This window comes from Heptranchias perlo, chromosome 5 (genome assembly GCF_035084215.1).
Source record: "Heptranchias perlo isolate sHepPer1 chromosome 5, sHepPer1.hap1, whole genome shotgun sequence".
NCBI lineage: Eukaryota > Metazoa > Chordata > Chondrichthyes > Hexanchiformes > Hexanchidae > Heptranchias > Heptranchias perlo.
In genome coordinates this window covers 123,823,017-123,846,350 of record NC_090329.1, presented here as the reverse complement: position 1 = coordinate 123,846,350, position 23,334 = coordinate 123,823,017, and the positions used below count along the sequence as shown (strand labels likewise).

The following is a 23,334-nucleotide window of genomic DNA, read 5'->3' as shown; positions in this document are numbered from 1 at the left end:
TTTTTCTCCCCAGTCTACAGATGTAAACAGGAAACATTCCTTCAATTAACACATTATCAGTTTGGGACCATTACAGTTGTTGTGGTTACCAAAAAAGAGTAATACTGTATAAGTGAGCTGCATGTCTGACTGGTGACAGCATTTATAACTTAACTAAGTTTAGAGAAAGAATAATACCTCTCCAACTCATGGATATCATTTTAAAATATGTTAATGTATACATGCATACAGCTGCATATTCCGTAAGAACAGACGTACCGGCTAATTAGGATGAACCCCAGCTAAATTTGAAATACAAATCAATTCATGCTCAGTCAATTCAGATAAATTTTAACCTAAAAAAAGCATACAGGATCCTTGCCTTTATAAACAGAGGCATAGAGTGCAAAAGCACGGAAGTCATGCTAAAATTTCATAAATCACTGGTTAGGCCCCAGCTGGAGTATTGTGTCCAATTCTGGGCACCGCACTTTAGCAAGTCCAGGCCTTAGAGAGAGTGCAGAGGAGATTTACTAGAATGGTACCATAGAATGGTTACAACACAGAAGGAGGCCATTTGGCCCATCGAGTCTTTGTAAGAGCAATCCAGTTGGTCCCATTCCCCCGCTCTTTCCCCGTAGCCCTGCAAATTTTTTCCCTTCAAGTATTTATCCAATTCCTTTTTGAAAGCCACGATTGAATCTGCTTCCACCACCTTTTCAGGCAGCGCATTCCAGATCATAACTACTCGCTGCGTAAAAAAGTTCTTCCTCATGTCGCCTTTGGTTCTTTTGCCAATCACCACGATTTTGCCAATCTGTGTCCTCTGGTTCTCGACCCATCCGCCAATAGGAACAGTTTCTCTTTATTTACTTTATCTAAACGCTTCATGATTTTGAACACCTCTATCAATAGAAAGAAAATGTTTAAAAAAATAAAAGCTGCTCTACTATGGCTGCGGCTACTAGGGATGCGGTACTTCCGTTACGTGGAGAGACTGGAGAAGCTGGGGTTCTTCTCCTTAGAGCAGAGAAGGTTAAAGGGAGATTCAATAGAGGTTGGAAATCATGAAGGGTTTTGATAGAGTAAATAAGAAGAAACTGTTTCCACTGGCAGAAGGGTCGGTAACCAGAGGACACAGATTTAAGGTAATGGGCAAAAGAACCAGAGGCGACATGAACAGAAATTTTTTTACGCAGCAAGTTGTTATGATCTGGAATGCACTGCCTGAAAGGGTGATGGAAGCAGATTCAATAATAACTTTCAAAAGGGATTTGGATAAATACTTGAAGAGGAAAAATTTGCATGGCTATGGAGAAAGGGCAGGGGAGTGGGGCTAATTCAAAGAGCCGGCATAGGCACAATGGGCCGATTGGCCTCCTCCTGTGCTGTATCGTTCTATTAATCCTTGACCAAATTCAGATTTTAGTGGTTAGTCTTTTTTTTCCTCCCAAAATAAGATGTTCCCACAAATGCACTGCAAGCAGGGGAACTACATATTGTCTGTCACACAGCAAAAGAGTTTGTAGAGCTTCAGGCTTCTTGCTTCTGGTGCTAACAGCTAAAAGCCATAGTAGAGCAGCTTTTATTTTTTTAAACATTTTCTTTCTATTTTATGTTACGTAGCATTCATCCAGTATTGAAGGTGGTCCAGTGGCTAACTGAGCTAGCTGTATAAATTGACCCAATTGACTTGATCTAGGAAGCCATGTGTTCAAGACATCCCTGGTAATCAAACCTTGGGCTCAATTTTGAAATGGTGGCGGGTTGGGAGTGAGGGGGGGGGGGGTGTGAAGGTGCGCGTGGCAAACCCAAATAAACAAACCTTACCGTTTCCGATGCGATTGCATCGTAATTGATGGTGATTAATGTGCTCTCTGGGTTTTGCGCCTGGCAGCCAGCCTGATTGACAGGCTGGCTGCCACCAGGAGCTGCAACGCAGGAGGGCGAGAAGTAGAGAAAGCGAGACATCATCCAGCACTGGAATGGAAGATCGGGGTGGGGGGATGGGAGAGAGTGGAAGATCAGGGGGGAGAGGGGAAGATCTGGGGGGAGAGGGGAGATCGAGCAGAGGGGGGTGAAGAAGGGGCGATCAGGGGGGTGAAGAAGGGGAGATCAGGGGGAGGGGGGATGAAGAAGGGGAGATCAGGGGGACATCGGGGGGGGGTGAAGAAGGGGAGATCGGGGGGACACCGGGGGTGTGAAGAGGGGAAGATCGGAGAGGGAGACAGCGGACATCGGAGCAAGGTGGAAAGGTAGGTTGATTTTGTGTATTAACTTCATGCAATGGTTTTTTATTATGTTTCACCAGGCGTGAATCAGAAGCAGTGAGAAAGCCGTCCAAGTAAGTTAAAAATCGTTCCAAGTTCGTAATCTGTCACAAGTAAAGTGCCTTAAGTACCTCAATAAGGTACATTTGGCCCTTTAACTCTTAACTTCCGGATTTGGGACACCCACACGCACACAGGTACGTGGGTAACTTGGGTGTCGGCGGGTTGGAGCCGGACTCTGAACCACAACGGAATTTTTGCGATTTTCGGAGCCCCCCGCCCCCAACGCACCCGCATTTTCCTGGGAAAATCGAGCCCCCTGCATCTGACTGTCCATTTGCTTAGCAGGTTGGGAGCTACACATTTCAAACTTTGTTCTCATAGTCCATGGATCATCTAAACCACTCTTCTGTAGCACAACTTTGCAGTCTGTTGGTATTGTAACCTGCTTCTGTCTATCTGAACATGGCAATTGTGAACGTTTTCTGGGAAAGACATCAACTAAGCACCATGGATAGGTTTAAAGGGTCGGCCACGAGGCAATTTTGATCATGAGTCAGCTCCGCTGATGATAGCTCATCCTCCACTGCTATTTCAATGTTCAACAACATCTCCAAATAAATCTTTAGTCATCAATGTCAACATGCAGGAGAGTGCTTGAAATATGAAGGACTAGCTACCCGATGCTCAGTTGGTAAACTAGTGTGTAATTGAAGAGACCAAAATGGGTCTGACTTTGATCTCTGATCTGTGCTGAGTTAGCTGACCTCAGCTGGGATGGTGATAGGGCACTACAGTTAAACTCACTGCCCTTGGGCTAGAAAGAAGGAAAAGGCCACAATCTGGTTGGAAAGTGCAAATGTGTGGATGTCAAATGAGAAGCTTGGACCTAACTATTATGCCAACGCCACCCCCCACCCCCCACCCCAACAACTGGATTCCCTGCAACATTCATGATATTGGCTAACAAATAAAGAATGGCCACTCCAAGTCCCAGAAAGGTGCTGGCGGCCATTCAGCAGTATGCCAGTGAGAGAAAATGCCTTCAGAAAAGGAGGGAACATTGGAACATAGGAACAGGAGTAGGTCATTTAGCCCCTCGAGCTATTCAATGAGATCATGGCTGATCTGTGACCTAACTCCATATACTCGCCTTGGCCCCATATCCTTTAACACCTTAGGTTAACAAAAATCTATAAATCTCAGATTTAAAATTAGCAATTGAGCTATCATCAACTGCCATTTGCAAGAAAGAGTTCCAAACTTCTACCACCCTTTGCATGTAGAAGTGTTTCCTAACTTCACTCCTGAAAATTCTGGCTCTAATTTTTAGGCTATGTCCCCTAGTTATGGACTCCCCAACCGGCGGAAGGGGATAGAGAAAAAATAACATATTCCCTCTTTTGTGTGGTACAGGTTATTACATATTCATCCTTGTGAATAGTTGCCATCTGGCACTCTATGAAAAAAAAAATTGAAAGCCAGTATCAGGCATAACCCCTCTCATGTTTCAAATACTGGCTAAGATTTGGTGAATTTTCACCTGCCAACAAAATTCAGCCAGTCCTAGTTTGATCTGTGGAAGGGAGGAAATGGACCATCAATTTTCCTGATAGACTCCAAATCAATCTCTTTCGCATTTGTAAAGCGCCATGTCCTCAATGTTCCAAGGACAAAACAAGAATATGCAGGAGGACTACGTTGATCAGCATCTCGTAGACATAAAAGTACTTTATTCTAGGAGTGCAGTGTATGAAAGGAGCATAAGAATATAAGAAATAGGAGCAGGAGTAGGCGATACGGCCCCTCGAGCCTGCTCTGCCATGGCTGATCTTCAACCTCTCCTCTACTTTCCTGCCCGATCCCCATATCCCTTGATTCCCTTAGAATCCAAAAATCTAGGGATCTCAGTGTTGAATATACTCAATGACTGAGCATCCACAGCCCTCTAGGGCAGAGAATTCCAAAGTTTCACCACCCTGAGTGAACAAATTTCTCCTCATCTCGGTCCTAAATCGCCTACCTCTTATCCTGAGACTATGCCCCCTAGTTCCAGACTCTCCAGCCAGGGGAAACAGCCTCTCAGCATCTACCCTGTCAAACCCTCTACAAATTTTATACGTTTCAATGAGATCACCTCTCATTTTTCTAAACTCCAGAGAATACAGGCCAATCTCTCCTCATAGGACAGCCCTCTCAGCCCAGGAATCAATCTAGTGAACCTTCGCTGCATCGCCTCTAAGGCAAGTATATCCTTCTTTAGATAAGGAGACCAAAATTGTACGCAGTGCTCCAGGTGTGGACTCACCAAAGCCATGTACAATTGCAGCAAGACTTCCTTACTCTTGTATTCCAACTCCCATGGCCAACATACCATTTGCCTTCTTAATTGCTTTTTGTACCTGCATGTTAACTTTCTGTGTTTCATGGACAAGGACACCCAAGTCTCTCTGAACACCAACATTTAATAGATTCTCACCTTTTAAAAAATATTCTGCTTTTCTATTCTTCCTACCAAAATGAATAACCTCACATTTCCCCACATTATAATCCATCTGCCACCTTCTTGCCCACTCACTTAACCCGTCTATATCCCTTTGCAGACTCTTTGTGTCCTCCTCACAGCTTACTTTCCCACCTAGCTTTGCATTGTCAGCAAACTTGGACACATTACACTCGTTCCCTTCATCTAAGTCTTTAGTATAGATTGTAAATAGCTGAGGCCCAAGCAATAATGATAATACATAACAACCAAACAACTACAATAAAAGATTAAAGAAAACAGAAGCTGGCCACATTGCGGGAAGAGGTTGGTTTTGCCTTACACTGAGATTACTTTTCACTGGATTTTAACCCACTTCAGCATGCAATCTCATCATCTTGTGTACAGAAACAGATGAAATTCAACACATTGCTTTTTCTCATTTTACATTTACAATCTAACTGTAAGGTTGAGGACCATCTGTGTACTTTCACCAGGTTTAATATGGAAGTTTTTAATGAGCTTGTCATTCTGCGAATACATAACAAAAGTTGATTATGAAGAACTTCTGAATTCAGCGCTGTATTTTCACAATCAATGTTGTGAATAACACCGTATTTCAAAAAAATTTAGGCACCTTTGGTCTCAATATTAAAATCCATCTTTGCTATTCTATTCTGATAATAATTCACATGTTGTTAAAACATATTAAGAAACCTGCTCAGCATTTCAGCAGCATCAGAGATGCAGCATAGGGCATTTTGTTTCTGCTGAAAAGGGCTTAAGAGCTCCCTCTACAGGTCATACAGCTCACCATCCACTGTACCTACTGTGTTAACATTTGAAATCAAGAAACTCGAGAATCTCATTTGAAACTCTGATAATATGAAATATTGACTGATTTTGTCAGCAACAAAAACAGTTTGTTCTTTATAGTATGAAACATTGTGAACAGACCAAAGCTAAGCGTGACCATAACGATGCCTGAACAAGAACCAATGCCTGCATTTTTAATGGAGTTTTTCTGCTTGTAGTTGCTGCAGAATGTCAGTGTAAATAGCAGACTATTGGACACTGACAAATGCAAAAGAGTGCAGCCCATTTCACTTTTACCGTCTGTTTTACTTTATGGAAACGTAAATTGGGCGGGGTGTAAAACAACCTGTTGCCACCCAGTTTCCGTCCGGCAGTAAAAGTGAAAATTCAATCCAGAGTGAACTAAAGTGAGCAATCTGTAAGATATCATGCACTTTCTACTTATTTGACAATTAAAGTGGAAAACCGATGTTAACTCTGGATTTGACAGTTAACAATTTTGACTCTCAGAATTCATTTTATGAGTGTGCATTAAAGTTAACTCACAGTATTTTAAGTCCCAAAATATTACCCCCAGTGCACACTGAGCAAGTCAGCTACCACAGACTTTTAGAGTAAATTAGATCTCCAGTAGTGGACGATGAAATTCTGCTCATGATTGGGAAATACCAAACCATATTTTCCCTCCCTGTTTAGATCTCCACGTGCCACACATAGTTCTTCAGCTGAAAGGTCAAGTGGGCAGTTGACTTGGTCCGAGGGTTTACTACTATATTATAAACCAAAACATAATTTTTTCGCTGTACAATAGAAACTTTGTTCAAATGACAAGATGAATTTATTTTGCTTCAAAACACGAGGTTGGGCTGAAATTACGCTACCACATTATCAGTCATTTATGGTGAAGAACTGTAATCTTCACTTAAGGGGCATAATTTTAGCCCGGAGCCGGGAAGGGGGCGGGGGGGGGGCGAATTGCGGACGGGAAACACGGGATTACAGGTTTTTTTTGTTAATACATTCATGGGATGTGGGCATCGCTGGCAAAGCCGGCATTTATTGCCCATCCCTAATTGCCCTTGAGAAGGTGGTGGTGAGCCGCCTTCTTGAACCGTGGTGAAGGTACTCCCACAGTGCTGTTAGGTAAGGAGTTGCAGGATTTTGATCCAGCGACGATGAAGGAACGGCGATATATTTCCAAGTCAGGATGATGTGTCACTTGGAGGGGAATGTGCAGATGGTGGTGTTCCCATGCACCTGCCGTCTTTGTCCTTCTAGGTGGTAAAGGTCACGGGTTTGGGAGGTGCTGTTGAAGAAGCCTTGGCGAGTTGCTGTAGTGCATCTTGTAGGTGGTACATACTGCAGCCATGGTGCGCCGGTTGTGAATGTTTAGGGTGGTGGATGGGATGCCAATCAAGCGAGCTGCTTTGTCCTGGATGGTATCGAGCTTCTTGAGTGTTGATGGAGTTGCACTTATGAAGGCAAGTGGATAGAGTATTCCATCACACTTCTGACTTTGCCTTGTAGATGGTGGAAAGGCTTTGGGGAGTCAGGAGGTGATTCACTCGCCACAGAATAGCTAAAGTCTGACCTGCTTTTATAGCCACGGTATTTATGTGGCTGGTTAAGTTTCTGGTCAGTGGTGACCCCGAATGTCCTTACGATTTTGTCATAAGGACGTCACTTTTTTTTGACGGTTTCCCGCCCAACAGGCCGGCCTGATTGACAGGCTGATCTCAGTTGGACGGGAGAAGAGAAAGGAAGAGTTAAGTGTTCAGGTAAGTGTTAGATTCGATGGATGGGAGGGGGAGGGGAGATGGGCGGGCATGGAGACATCAGCGGGTTTGGGGGTCATCAGGGGGAGTTTGTCATCAGGGGAGGGGTCAGTCATCGGGGGCCTGTCATGGGGGGGATTGTGGGTCAGTCATGGGGGGGGGGGGATTGCGGTTCAGTCACCGAGGGGGTGGGGGTCAGGTTCGGGGATCATCACGACAGTCGCAATAATGGGCGGGGGGGGGGGCATGATTGTGGGGGGGGGGTCGCGATCATTGGGGCGGGTGGCTCGGCGATCGTGGGGGGTTGGGATTGGAGGTCATCGCAGGGGTCGCAATCATTGTGGGGGCCGCGATCATTGGGGGGGTCGTGATTGTTAGGGGGTGTCGGCAATCGTTAAGGGGCATGGCGATCGTTAGGGGGCGTGGCGATTGTTGGGGGGGCGATGGTAGCGATCGTTGTGGGGTGGGGGGGGCGCTGCAGGTAGGTTTGTTGGGCCTGGGTGAAGCACTCCTGCTCCTCCGGGCCCACAAGCTGTGCTATAAAGGCACCTACCAGCAGTTTTGGGCCTTCTCACCTCCTCTCACGTGGTATGAAGGGGACGGCCCGGGAATCCCAGCCCCCAGAGGCTAAAATCACAAAACCTGAAAAAATGGAGGCCATCAGCCTCCTGAAAAGGTTTTAATGACTAACCCGCCTCCTGAGAGCGGGATAGTTGCCTGCCCCTCATCCCGCCCCTGTGAAAACCGGAAATGGGCGGGTAGGGGGCGGGTTTTAATTTTTTGCAATTTTTACTGCCCCTCCCACCCCCCACCCACCCGTTTTTCCAGGTTAAATTAATGCCCAAGGTCGGTCCACTTTCTTCTCACCCTTAAATCATTGGGTTGTACTGAAGCGATTTGTGGCAGCGAAAGGGTTAAGAGGCCATCTCAAATATTTTTCTTTTGCATTGCTGAACCTTCTATCTCCTATCACACACTACCCGATCCTTGCTTCACCTCTCACAAATATTCTAACAACGGCACACTGTTAATGGTGTTGACAATCTGCTATTTCAGCTTAATGGTTAAAAGGCCTGGAATGTTTATGTGATTCAGTATAGAAAGAGCCCCACGAAACCTTTTCGTGTCTGCATTCCAGTTATAACTTCACACAAGTAATTAGTGGTCCAACAAATAATCAGGCCCACTTTTTTCTTCACTATAATACAAGTCTGCAACATTATAATACAAGTCTGCAACAGCCTTAGTCATAATGTAAGACATGACTAAAAAGAGAGATGAACAATTTGTGGCTGTGAATCAGAGAACATTAACATGGGTGGTTCACTTGCCATGCAATTATGGAAAAGCTGGTAGCACTTCCAAAGTGATTTTCCAATGTTCCCCAAACTGCAAGCTCCCCACTGAAGGAGTAATTGGTGAGTATCTATATCCCAAGTACACAGTGCGAAACACGGTTGATGGTCATGCTTTCAGCCCAGCTGTCAAGTTCATTAACTTACTTTTTTGCTGACAGCGGTGGGCACAGAACATTTTCATAACAACAGGACAAAGTGGCTGAAGTTCATAACAAATATATTCTTTGAGATTAACAACCAAAGAATGGTTGGGGTCAGCCATTGTGCACCTTTCAGTGTGAAGGATAATACCACTCTGAAAGGTGCTGAATGGCTGGGTTTGTGCTGCATTCAATGAATGAGAACTATAGATGTGTTTTTCTTAACCAAAATCATGCCCATACTCAAAATGTCTTAATTTCATATTCCCATGTTTCTTTCTTGATTTCCTCCCAAAGATTTCTGACCTCCAGCCATCTTCCTTCAACTAGCATGGCCTAGTAGATCAGCTTTGTGCTTTTTCTTCTCAATGTTACGCCAGCAGAAAGTATACTTGTCAACCTTTGTTGATATTGTAAATTTGGCACTTCTAAAATTAATTCTCAGGATGTAGACGTGGTTGGCAAGGCCGGCATTTATTGCCCATCCCTAGTTGCTCTGAGAAGGCGGTGAGCTTTCTCCTTGAACCGCTGCAGACTCTTGTTATTCTTTCCAGCGGTTTCATACAACTGCTAGGCTTGCTAGACCACTTCAGAGAACAGCTGAGTCAGATATGCATCAAATACTCAGCTGAGATTTACTGCCTGTGCTCACACATTAGCAACAGCCACTTCAGTAAGTTACTGTAGGGTGTCTGGCTCTGGTAGCAAGGATTTCATGCATTCAACAGAGATAAAAACGGGAGAAAACAGACAGATGTGGGAAGGGGGGAATGCTTGTAGACTACATTTTCTTCCTCTTTTTCAGTCATGTATCATGTACCATTTTGTGGGTGAGAGTAGACAAAGGGACCCATTTCCTAATCTCTGCCAATGTCATTTTAGAGTCAGTTGCTATGAGCCTTGTGTAAATGGTTTGCAATAACTTGCACTCCAATTATTCCTTCCCTAATTTTGCATTGAATCAGGACACGACAAAGGCATACCCAGCCCACTCAATCCTGCAAAGTCGTCCTTGCTAACATCTGGGAGAGCTGTCCTACAGGCTAACAAAGCAACAACCTAACACAGCCGTACTCACAGATTCATACCCATCAGCCAACATGCCAGACTCCTCCAGCACCATCCCTGGATATGACCGACCAAAGAATGATCTCCCCAGGGAGTCCTCAACATTGACTCCAGACCACGTGAAGTCTCATGGCTTCATGTCAAACATGGGGAAGGAGACCACCTACCGTTCTCCCTCAGCTGATGAACCAGTGTAGACCATGTAGACCACCACTTGGACAAAGCACAGAACGTACTCTGGGTGGGGTACTTCAATGTCCATCACCAAGAGTGGCTTAATGCTACCACCACTGAGAGAACCAGCATGAGGGAATAACTTACTTGACCACCTGTAGCAGATGCATCTGTCCATGACAGCATTGGTAGTAGTGACCACCACACAGTACTTGTGGAGACCAAGTCCTGTCTTCGCACTGAGGAAACTCAGTGGCACTACCACCATGCTAAGTGGGATAGATTAAGAACACATCTGGCCGTTCAAAACTGGGTATCCATGAGGTGCTGTGGGCCATCAGCTGCAACAGAATTGTATTCCACCACAATCTGTAACCTCATGTCCCGGCATACCCCTCATTCCTCCATCACCATCAAGCCAAGTGATCAACCCTGGTTCAGTGAGGGGTACAGAAGGGCATGCCAAGAGCAGCATCAGCTGTATCTGAAAATGAGGTGGCCAAGGTGAAACTACAACACAGAACCACATGCATGCTAAAGAGCAAAAGCAGCATGCTATAGACAGAGCTAAGTGAGCCCACGCAAATTATGTTCACAAACGGGTCGCTCATCATTTAGATCATCTGGACCCCTCCACTAATAGAGCTTAACCTGATAGCATATTCCAATCAAACTCTTACTCTATAATTTGTAGGGGTTTCAGCCAGTTAACTAGACCTACAAGCATTACAAGATCTATAATCTACCTGGTGTGGTTTGAAAAATATATTAAAATGTATATGAAGATATTGGGCAAAATACTGATATTACTTCAGAATTGACAAGAGACATATATAATCAATTAAAAAACAGTAATCTATTAAAAAGGATTGGGACAAGAGAAATGAAGCCAATGAACAAACAATAAATGCAATTTACTGAAATGAGCAATGTTGCCCCTATATAGACTTTGATTTTACTGTGATATATACAACATGAGAACTTCTTAAATGCTCCAATGCTTTCTTCAGTTTCCAAACCACAAAATGAATGAGAACGCACACAGGAAGATGTGTTTATTTTTGCACACTTTTCTACTTGTCTTCTTAAATATATTCATGGGGTGACTCAATTGTGGTTTATTTTAGAAAGCAGACCTTATGGTATTTTTAAACCTACAATATAAAATATACACTAAAAGACATGTCACTCAAATACAATGCTATATCATTCCCATATGTCTAGTGTCAGTTCTTCCATACGGATCCTGTAAAGTTGTGTGCCCACGAAAGTGAAGGTGCAAACATGTCACAGTAGGATGTGTTGAGTTTGGAGCAGCTAGCTTCCACTTGTCTAGCACCTCAGATGGCTATAGCAGCTGCATTAGTGGCATATATCTCCCATTAAATTCACGCATGTCTCTTGTACATATAGCATCCAAGTCTAGTACTACACGTGTAACAACAAAGCTTTCATGCGATGTACTAAAATTGTTAAGAATGGAAAATGCTTTGAATTTGATGTCCAGAAGCACAGTATGGTGGTATAACTCAGTGGCATTGTATGCCAGCATAACTCACAATATGTTGATATACCCCATTGGCTAACTCTGCACTGTGCTATACCAGCACCCAATGTTGGTATAGCTAAGTAGCACCATGTGTTGGTTTAACCCAGTGGCTTAGTATGTTGATATAGCCCAGTGGCATAGCATATTGGTATTATTCATTGCACAGTATGTTGGTATACCATTGCACTGTGACACGTTTCTGCTCCCATGCAGCAAATTCCTGATCTTAGCTGAGTTGTCAGAACTGAAAATTTTAAAAAAATATAAAAATGTAAGTCAAGTTAGAATTTTTAAAAAATAAAGCAAAATTTGTCTCAGGTAACCAAATTCTGAATTTAAATAGAAGGCATAATCTGTACAAATGTTTGATGCCAAAAGCATGAAAATGCAAGAGTTATTTTTAAAATTGGTGATGAAAATATATCATAAAGTTATCAAACCCATATTCCTAGCGGGGAGCTACGCTCAAAGAAAGCATGGGTAGGAGATAGGGCTACAACACAACAGCACTGATTCTCTGACCCCCCCCTGCCCTCCAGTACCATTTTGCAGTGGGAACATGGGATTGGTGAATTTACTTTCATATGTTACTGTTCTTCTCAGTTAACAAAATAAACATTAAACATCTTAAAGGGCATCAACCAGACTTTTTTTTTGCTTTGCAAAGGTATTTGGTATCTTACCAATCTAGGATCAATTTCTTCATTTAGAATAGCTTCATTCTTGATAAGTGCTACTCTCTGTGCAAATCTGCATGTTGAAATAGATTCCTGCATTAGAAAAAAAAATGGGTTCAAAAATTCAGCGATCAAACCAAAAAAGTAAAAGTAATTGATGTACTCTAAAAGACTAGACCACTTTACTTTATACATGAATGAACTATACTACCTCCGCTCCTGACCCCACAAAGGAAAGTGAAAAACTTATCTCTCAGGGCCTCTTCACGCCCGACCCTCTTTTGATCTGTTTCAGCCCGGTGGGAAAGCCACAGTCGGGGCAACTATGATATCATCGGACCCTGATCTGTATATTATAGAATCATAGAAGTTACAACATGGAAACAGGCCCTTCGGCCCAACATGTCCATGTCGCCCAGTTTATACCACTAAGCTAGTCCCAATTGCCTGCACTTGGCCCATATCCCTCTATACCCATCTTACCCATGTAACTGTCCAAATGCTTTTTAAAAGACAAAATTGTACCCGCCTCTACTACTGCCTCTGGCAGCTCGTTCCAGACACTCACCACCCTTTGAGTGAAAAAATTGCCCCTCTGGACCCTTTTGTATCTCTCCCCTCTCACCTTAAATCTATGCCCCCTCGTTATAGACTCCCCTACCTTTGGGAAAAGATTTTGACTATCGACCTTATCTATGCCCCTCATTATTTTATAGACTTCTATAAGATCACCCCTTAACCTCCTACTCTCCAGGGAAAAAAGTCCCAGTCTGTCTAACCTCTCCCTATAAGTCAAACCATCAAGTCCCGGTAGCATCCTAGTAAATCTTTTCTGCACTCTTTCTAGTTTAATAATATCCTTTCTATAATAGGGTGACCAGAACTGTACACAGTACTCCAAGTGTGGCCTCACCAATGCCCTGTACAACTTCAACAAGACATCCCAACTCCTGCATTCAATGTTCTGACCAATGAAACCAAGCATGCCGAATGCCTTCTTCACCACCCTATCCACCTGTGACTCCACTTTCAAGGAGCTATGAACCTGTACTCCCAGATCTCTTTGTTCTATAACTCTCCCCAACGCCCTACCATTAACGGAGTAGGTCCTGGCCCGATTCGATCTACCAAAATGCATCACCTCACATTTATCTAAATTAAACTCCATCTGCCATTCATCGGCCCACTGGCCCAATTGATCAAGATCCCGTTGCAATCCCAGATAACCTTCTTCACTGTCCACAATGCCACCAATCTTGGTGTCATCTGCAAACTTACTAACCATGCCTCCTAAATTCTCATCCAAATCATTAATATAAATAACAAATAACAGCGGACCCAGCACCGATCCCTGAGGCACACCGCTGGACACAGGCATCCAGTTTGAAAAACAACCCTCTACAACCACCCTCTGTCTTCGAAGAAGGACCCCACCGGCTTGGGGTGGGGGCCCCTGCTATCCGTCCAGATGTCTGCGTAAAAACTGCGATCAGTGGAATCCGGACAGCTCACTTTCCTGGTTTCCACCGGGCGGATAGGGTTAAAATCACACCACCATCACCCCGCCCCAGCCCCCACCACCGATTCTTAAATTCTAGGTGGGCCGACGTTCATCTCCAACATTAGCAGACTTGTCTAGTTGGCCAGAGGGGAAAAATGCAATTACAATACTAAGTGACTATCAAGCATTGCAAAGTAGACGCTCAACACGGATAGCGTGGGTACAGATTGATGTGGCAACATTTTTTTGACTGGCTCCAGTAGGATTTAAAAAAATGATTTAATGGCATTTTTTTTAAAAAGTGGCAATATGCCATACCACCCACTCCTCCACCACCCTCTTTGAGCTTTGATTCCTATTCAGCTTATCTGCATTTGAAACTGTTCAGTGGTTTTAAAGATCACATAACTCTTGCAGAAGGAAACAGCTTGCTTTATAACACGTCCTGTTAGTGTTATATGTGTTTTTATAATTGTAGTGGCTGTAATTTTTGTGGAATTACTTTTTTCAGAATTGGTGGAATTCTTTTTGTTCTGATATTACCTCCTCTTGAGAAGGGGGTCTGCTCACTGCATGACCTCCCAAAAATATAGGAAACATTTGCTCCATTTATTGCCTCATTGACTAAGGGGGCACTTTGATATCTGCATTATTGCCCACTGAGAATGGGGGCAGTCTACACATTGCATTACCTCCAAATATCCCTCAAAGGTACTCAAAAACACTCTGAAATATCTCAGTGTGACAATTTATAGCCTAGATTATTCAACCATGGTCATTTGCTTTTCACAGATGACACTTTCTTGGTCTCATGATCACGGGAGCTATCATATGGCCATCTCTGGATAAACTCAACCCTTTTTTTTCGAGGCAGATCAGCTTTAATTAAAGGTGTTAATCAGCGCAACACCAATTGTTTTTGCTGAAAGTCTGCTTCACATTTCCAAAATTCTATCGGGGTGGTGGTGGGGGTGGGGTGGGGGAGGGAACGATTCCAATCTCTAATCTGGTTTGAGGTTATTAATAAACTCATGCCCTCCGCAGTGTTGTCACCAGTCCATTTTTCAAGCCACGCAATCTGTTTTATTTTGCGTTTTAATGTAAACCAAGTAGCAAAATCTGACTTTCAAGTTTTTGCCCTATTTTTTCATTCAGTATTGTGGGATTTACAGTAAAGTATCAAAACCAGACCATTTTGAACAATTCCAGCAAAATCACCAGATCCTTGAAATGAAGTTCACCGATAAAGAAAAGAGCCGCTCGTACCAGCTATAAAAATATTTTAAAGAGAGCAAAAAAGAACAAATAAATACCGTGCATTGTAACTGGGAACCATGGGAATACCTCCAAAATTTATAGAGGCTAATAAAAAACTGGGTACAAAAATTAATATAAAAACTAAATAAGGAGCAAGAGACGATGCATCAAAATCTTCAATGTCTAAATAAAGAGGAAGCAAAAAGGCAGCAGACAAGCAATCCCGCAATACAGAGCAAGAGAGAACTGAAATACATTTATTCCCCCACCCCATCCTGCCCGCCTGGTACCAATTGAACATTGTAAGCCCCATCTCAGGCCCTGCCCTTTATCTAATTTTGGGCATGGCAAAAAGTGGCATCCCCATGTCCTCGAATGCTACATTCACAGTCCAAGTTACATCACTTGACAAAGTGGAAAGTTGCCCGGGTATGTCCTGTCCACAAAAAGCAGGGCAAATCCAATCCGGTCAATTACGGCCCCATCAGTCTACTCTCAATCATCAGCAAAGTGACAGAAGATGTCGTTGACAGTGCTATCAAGCGGCACCAATAACCTGCTCACCGATGCTAAGTTTGGGTTCTGCTTGGTCCAGACCTCATTACAGCCTTGGTCCAAACATAAGAACATAGGAACAGGAGTAGGCCATTCAGCCCCTCGAGCCCACCACGCTATTTCATAAGGTCATATCCCTTAATACCTTTGGTTGGCAAAAAGCTATCTATCTCAGATTTAAAATTAGCAATTGAGGTAGCATCAATTGCCGCTGGACAAAAGAGCTGAATTCCAGAGGGTGAGGTGAGAGTGACTGCCCTTGACATCAAGGCAGCATTTGACCAAGTGTGGCATCAAGGAGCCCTAGTAAAATTGAAGTCAATGGGAATCAGGGGGAAAACTCTCCAGTGGCTGGAGTCATTCTTAGAACAAAGGAAGGCGGTAGTGGTTGTTGGAGGCCAATCATCTCAGACCCAGGGCATCGCTGCAGGAATTCCTCAGGGCAGTGTCCTAAGCCCAACCATCTTCAGCTGCTTCGTCAATGACCTTCCTCTATCATAAGGTCGGAAGTGGGGATGTTCGCTGATGATTGCACAGTGTTCAGTTCCATTCACAACCCCTCAGGTAAAGAAGCAGTGCGTGTCCGCATGCAGCAAGACCTGGACAACATCCAGGCTTGGGCTGATAAGTGGCAGGTAACATTCGTGCCAGACAAGTGCCAGGCAATAACCATCTCCAACAAGAGAGAGTCTAACCACCACCCCATGACATTCACCGGCATTACCAACGCCGAATCCCCCACCATCAACATCCTGGGGGGTCACCATTGACTACAAACTTAACTGGACCAGCCACATAAATACTGTGGCTACAAGAGCAGGACAGAGGCTGGGTATTCTGCGGCGAGTGACTCACCTGATTCCCCAAAGCCTTTCCACCATCTACAAGGCACAAGTTGGGAATGTGATGAAATACACTCCACTTGCCTGGATGAGTGCAGCTCCAACAACACTCAAGAAGCTCGACACCATCCAGGACAAAACAGCCCACTTGATTGGCACCCTATCCACCACCTTAAACATTCACTCCCTCCACATCGGCGCACCATGGCTGCAGTGTGTACCATCTACAAGATGCACTGCAGCAACTCACCACGGCTTCTTCGACAGCTCCTCCCAAACCCGCGACCTCTACCACCTAGGAGGGAAAGGGCAGCAGGCACATGGGAACACCACCACCTGCACGTTCCTCTCCAAGTCACACACTGTCCTGACTTAGAAATATACCGCCATTCCCTCATCATTGCTGGGTCAAAATCCTGGAACTCCCAACCGAACAGCACTGTGGGAGAACCTTCACCACACGGACTGCAGTGGTTCAAGAAGGCAGTTCACCACCACCTTCTCTCGGGGAATTAGTGATGGGCAACAAATGCTGGCCTTGCCAGCGACGCCCACATCTCATGAATGAATAAAAAAAAAACTTCTTTACATCTAGATTATCTATGCGTGCCTCTCAGCATTTTTAAAACCTGGATCATGTCCCCTATCACTTTTATTTTCTCCACTGAAAACAAGTTCATTCTGTGAATTTAGAAACTGGATTTCAGATAGAGTGAAAGGGAAGTGTGCTGTTTGCATCGAATTTTCTGAGGTCAGCTCATTAGCATAGTTGCTAGTGCAGATTAGAACAAGTGCACACAGCATACAAGGAGCAGGAGCAGGAAACTGTGTATAAGTGAAATTTAAAGAAATGGGGACAATTAAAGGTGAATATCACAATAGGGGACAAAAATTCTGAGAGCCTCTAAAGACATCTAAACCAAGGTCGAAATGCAAGGGACTAATAACAGGCAAAAAATGAAGAGAAAGGAAACCACAAGTGTTATTAGGCATGAACCTACAAGCAAATGAGGTATAGCCCAGTATTCACTGGCCTTAGAGAGGCAGGCAGAGGCTCCATCTCTTACAAGTTCCCAGGGAAAACCCCTCTTAAGGCCAGGATCCAGTATATCCAGGTTCTGGCAGACTCCCGCCGACATTACAGTAGGTGTCTACCAGAAGAGTCGAAGTATTTTGGCCCCAATGTTCCAAAACCTGCCTTACCAATGGTGAATACAAAGTTAAAATAACTTTTTTCTGCCTTAGCCAAGCGCTCTTGAGATGCATTCCAGTATTTTATTAGCCTTGTTGATAACAGCTCTGCATTGACTGAAAACTTGGCATATGATTAATAATCACAAATAATTTTTTTACTGTTCCATGTATGCTAGCAAGCACCCCTTCACTGTGTCTATCTGCCATTTATATCGCTAATAAAGTCCATCTGTCACTCCTTAACCTGTCCATTTAAATGATCTACACCTATTTGAATGCTATCACTCTCCTATAAGATTATCACATCTTGGCAGGTTGTTGTCAGCTAATTTTATAATACGAGTCTAGACATAACTTCTACCAGTAATGATAAAATAGGACTGGTATCAGTTCATCACGGCTAGGATACAACACCAATTCATTAAATTATTGCATTCAGCACTACAAAATAAATCACATTCTGGGAAAGATCACAGTGTTGGGATTTAAACCATATAAAATTTCAAAGAAAATTCCTTCTGTTCCCAGGGAAATAATTTCAGATACTCTATGGAAACATAGGAACATAGAAAATAGGAGCAGGAGTAGGCCATTCGGCCCTTCAAGCCTGCTCCGTCATTCAATATGATCATGGCTGATCCTCTATCTCAATACCATATTCCCGCTCTCTCCCCATACCCCTTGATGCCTTTTGTGTCTAGAAATCGATCTAGCTCCTTCTTAAATATATTCAGTGACTTGGCCTCCACAGCTTTCTGTGGTAGAGAATTCCACAGGTTCACTACCCTCTGAGTGAAGAAATTTCTCCTCATCTCAGTCCTAAATGTCCTACCCCGTATCCTGACACTGTGACCCCTCGTTCTAGACCCCCCAGCTAGGGGAAACATCCTCCCTGCATCCAGTCTGTCTAGCCCTGTCAGAATTTTATATGTTTCAATGAGATCCCCTCTCATTCTTCTAAACTCGAGTGAATACAGGCCAAGTCGACCCATCCTCTCCTCATATGACAGTCCTGCCATCCCAGGAATCAGTCTGGTGAACCTTCGCTGCACTCCCTCTATGGCAAGTATATCCTTTCTTAGGGAAGGAGACCAAAACTGCATACAATACTCCAGGTGTGGTCTCACCAAGGCCCTGTATAACTGCAGTAAGACATCCTTGCTCCTGTACTCAAATCCTCTTGCAATGAAGGCCAACATACCATTTGCCTTCCTAACTGCTTGCTGCACCTGCATGTTTGCTTTCAGTGACTGGCATACAAGGACACCCAGGTCCCTTTGTACATCAACGTTTCCCAATCTATCACCATTTAAATAATACTCTGCCTTTCAGTTTTTCCTTTCGAAGTGGATAACTTCACATTTATCCACATTATACTGCATCTGCCATGCATTTGCCCACTCACTCAACTTGTCTAAATTGCCTTGAAACAGATCGACAGTGCTGTTTCATGGTTGTGAAGGGCAGACTTAAGTCTAATGCCAAGAGTCATTTCTTTCGGCAGAGGATGATCAACAGTTGGAACATGCTACTAAGATGCTGTACTCATTTAAAATCATAAAGGAACAGCTAGATGTTTTAATGGAAAGATGAAAGGATGAGATCATACAGACCAAAGGCCTTCTTTCAAACATATTTTTTGAACTCTACATAGAAAAAAATCGACAGAAATCAAGATGAACATGCCTCCAAGTTCCTCTTATCCACAGATATTGTTGCGATCATGGTTGTCATGCAGTTTCCTCCCAGGCTGTCTCGCAGAACAGATGTCATCATTGAGTTTCGATAAGGGATGTGTGTGCGATTCTTTTCTGCAAGTGCGATAATAACCTGCAATTTAAATAAACATTTTCAACTATGCTCCTTGATACAGGGAACAACCAACATACACATTCACATTTGGAAACTGTAGAAGGCAGATTGCTTCATTAGTCACAGACTAATGCTCAACTCAACGCAAGAAAAGGGTGGTATATGTAATATGTAATATTAGCAGAGTGCAAGACCTGGTAGAAAAAGGACAGGCTGTCAATTTAATGGTGTAATAATCAAGTCTCTTGTCAGAGAGTCATGGGCGTGCCACTTGCATCAGTGAGGCAGCCATTTTTGACCTTTATCTCCCCCCTCTCACTGAGTCTGAAATAAGATGCACAGTCGAACAGCATGTAGAGAAAACAATTAAAACTCAATCCATCAAACTGGGTGCTAAGTTTTAGGGATAGAAGGAAATAGTTCTATTTAAATTGATAATAAGGTACTGAAGCCCAATAGGTGAGTTTAGTTAAGCAATAACAAGCAAGGCAGTGTGTGTGCCTCGATTGACACAAAACAAAATCAGGTACAATGGTTTTTGTGACCAAAAGTACTAAAATTAATGCAATATTGATATTATGTTTCCTGCTATAGATGATTTTTATTTATTTATTTCTAGATGGTGTCTCCAAAACTCTTGACTTTACAGCAGCAATTTGATGTAAAATAATGAAAGGGAAAACATGTCAAGGCCAGGAATGAGTTATGAGAAATATCTGCACAATTGAGACCAGCTGGCTGCGACAGTTTTGAGTTATGGGCAGCCTCACAATTGGAGATGTTTCTTATATCACACTGCTAATTCCATTTATACAACATGTTTTTGAAACAGGTATATGTTTTTTTGGAAATATGAAAACTACCTCCAGTCCCCAATCTCATATGGTATAAGAATCCAATAGTAATGCACTGCACTTATCCATAATATGTCACTCATTACATACGTGATGGCTATGATGTCATTTGGCTGTACCCAACTCTGCAGAGCTGTAATATTTACACTATTTGAAGTCTTCCTAGGACTGATCAATGCAATGGGAACTATGTCACTTTTTTCATTTTGCATTGTTTTTAAGTAAAATTTTCCTACATTACAACAGTGACTACACTTCAGAAAGTAGCTAATTGTCCGTATAATACTTTGGGACATCCTGAAGTCGTCAAAGGCGCTATAGAAATGCAAGTCCCTTTCTTTTCCTTTAAAATAGCTTGGTGTGGTCTCCAACCTTACCTGTTCGAGGTATGTCAGGGAGAGGTTAATGTATTTAGCCTCTGTCAATAGCTGTCCTCCTACTCCAGTCTTTGTGACACGCTCTGAGCCAGCCAGGTCCACCAGGTGCAATTTGGACCGACAGATAGTGGCAGAGCCTGGCTCCCGACTCGACACATGAATAGTGAAAATACAGTGGGAGCGGGTTGAGGCCTGGTTCATAGGAGTCTGATAAATGAAAACAAAAAGCACAAATGTTAGCTGCCCTAGCACTATTATAGGATTCCTTGTTCTTTTAAAAGAACTTCAGCTTTCAAATAAATAAATAACCATCATTCCATGGGGGATTGGGATACTGTCTCTTTAAAAAATCTGTACCCTGGTGGTCTCTTTCCACTCTGTCATATATAAGATCTTGTTCCAGGGTCTATCTTCAGTTTCTTTTTCCCCAAGATCAGCTGCAGATCATCTCGGTTGTCTTCCAGACGAGACAAATTTAATCAATTCCTAACAAAATATTACAATAAGGGTTGCAAGTAAGACTTTCTCCTACCCTTGCATATGACAAAAACCAAGACCACCTACTTCCACCTCCATTACATTGCCTGTCTCCGCCCCTGTCTAAACTCATCTGCTGCTGAAACCCCCATCCATGCCTTTGTTACCTCTTGACTCGACTATTCCAATGCTCTCCTGGCCGGCCTCCCATCTTCCACCCTCCATAAACTTGAACTCATCCAAAACTCGGACTGACCGCGTTCTAACTCGCACCAAGTCCCGTTCACCCATCACCCCTGTGCTCGCTGACCTACATTGGCTCCCAGTCTGGCACCACCTCGATTTTAAAATGCTCATCCTTGTTTTCAAATCTCTCCATGGCCTTGCCCCTCCCTATTTCTGTCACCTCCTCGAGCTCTACAGTCCTCCGAGATTTCTGAGCTCCTCCAATTGTAGCCTCTTATGCATCCCCGATTTTCATTGCTCCGCCACAGGCAGCCGTACCTTCAGCTGCCTAGGCCCTAAGCTCTGGAATTCATTCCCTAAATCTCACCGCCTATCTACCTCTCTCTTCTCCTTTAAGGTGCTCCTTAAAACTTACCTCTTTGACCAAGCGTTCGTCACCTGTCCTAATATCTCCTTATGTGACTCAATGTCAAATTTTGTTTCATGATGTTCCTGTGCAACGACTTGGGACGTTTCATTACATTAAAGGCGCTATATAAATGCAACTTGTTGTTGCCTATAACACGAAAGGCAAGCAGCTTCTCCTCGTCATGCATACTTGCAGATGGCTCCTGAGTCTGCTGTGTTGGATTGGTTCAGGGTACAGAACTTAGGCTTTGTTAGTACTGCTTGTAAACCAGAGAATGATGTTCATCTTTAACCAAGTAAAAAGCTCGTATACTACAAAACTACAGAATGTTCTGAGCGCTACTACACGTGTCTGTCGTACAAGAGGCAGTTGACAAGTTCACTGACAGCACTGGAGAAGTCAATGAGATTGAAAGCACATCCGTTTATTTAGCAGTGCGATGAGGCCAGTTCACCGTCTACCCTATCTTGCGATCATTAAATTGATCTTTTGGATGCTAACAGATATGCTGCACAAATACTATTCGCAACATTGGAATTGAAATTCTACATTAGTTGTGGCCATTACTTCATCTTACATTCTTTTAGCTTTTATGCTTTGACTAACCAAAACAAGAGTGCTCTGCACTGGCTTCATCAGTCTTTCTGAGGGCTCGGCTCCATCCTTTAAAAGATTAATTTATTTCCTTCCCACACAATGCATAAATTCCCACCAAGGGAGTGAATGACCAGCTCCCAAAATCTATATCAGAGTGGCGTGGCATGATTTCCTTCACTTCTCACTGGGAGGCGTTTGGCCACAACAACATAGTTTAAGACTGTTAACGCAACCTGTAGAGTATGTGAAATGTATATCTGCTATGATCACCGTTTGATGCCTCAATTCTGATATTATATACATGATGGGCCCGATTCGAACTCCCCCCTCCTGGCGGAAACTGGGCCAGGTGGGGGGCAGTTAAAATGAGGGCAGTCACTTACCACCTCTGATCCCGCTGCCTTCCCACCATGTCCCAATGTTAACCTGCTCTTTTGAGCAGGCGAGCGGGACGGTGGGGTCCTTTATTAAATATGTAGATCGGGTCCGATGATGTCATTGGGATCCGATCTGCAATTTTATTTGGAGTCCTGAACGGGGGAACAGTGACGGCTTCTGCCTCAGACCAGACCTGCTGCGAGAGGAATCATGGGCCAATAGAGGACCAACAAGTTAACTTTTAACATTTTATTTTAGGTTTCCTTGTGGGCTAGGAGGAGCCCTCCAGGCCCCACAAGGAAGCCATATGGCTCCCTTGCCCCTGGCTCCCCCTTCTCCCTCTGAACGCATCCAGAAACCCCCTCAACACCTAAGTGACTGCCGGAACCTTTCCCACGGTTCCCTGGCTGCGGCATCCTGCCACTGAATTTCTGTCCCCGCCTGCCAGCCTCCCCACGCCAATTGACTTTCCATTTTCACCCATGTAGCTCTGGAGAAGGTAGAATTTACACATCATCGCCAGGTAACCGCTGCACACCTCACATCAGCCAGTTTAACAGAAACACTGACAGTGGCCTAAGAGTTTTTGCTGCAAGAAGTGTATGGT

The 23,334-nt window shown here is 43.7% G+C and overlaps 1 protein-coding gene across 4 annotated transcripts in view; it reads right to left on the bottom strand.

Moving 5' to 3' along the window:
* kif6 (kinesin family member 6) overlaps positions 1-23,334 on the bottom strand; it is a 489,217-nt gene that overhangs the window by 354,099 nt on the left and 111,784 nt on the right. For all 4 annotated transcript variants that reach the window (XM_067985160.1, XM_067985162.1, XM_067985163.1 and 1 more), the window contains exons 7-9: positions 20,681-20,887; positions 19,324-19,467; positions 12,295-12,381 (exon numbers count right to left, since the gene is read on the bottom strand). In XM_067985160.1, coding sequence (XP_067841261.1) covers positions 12,295-12,381; positions 19,324-19,467; positions 20,681-20,887 — 438 coding nt within the window. The remainder of the gene's footprint in view (positions 1-12,294; positions 12,382-19,323; positions 19,468-20,680; positions 20,888-23,334) is intronic.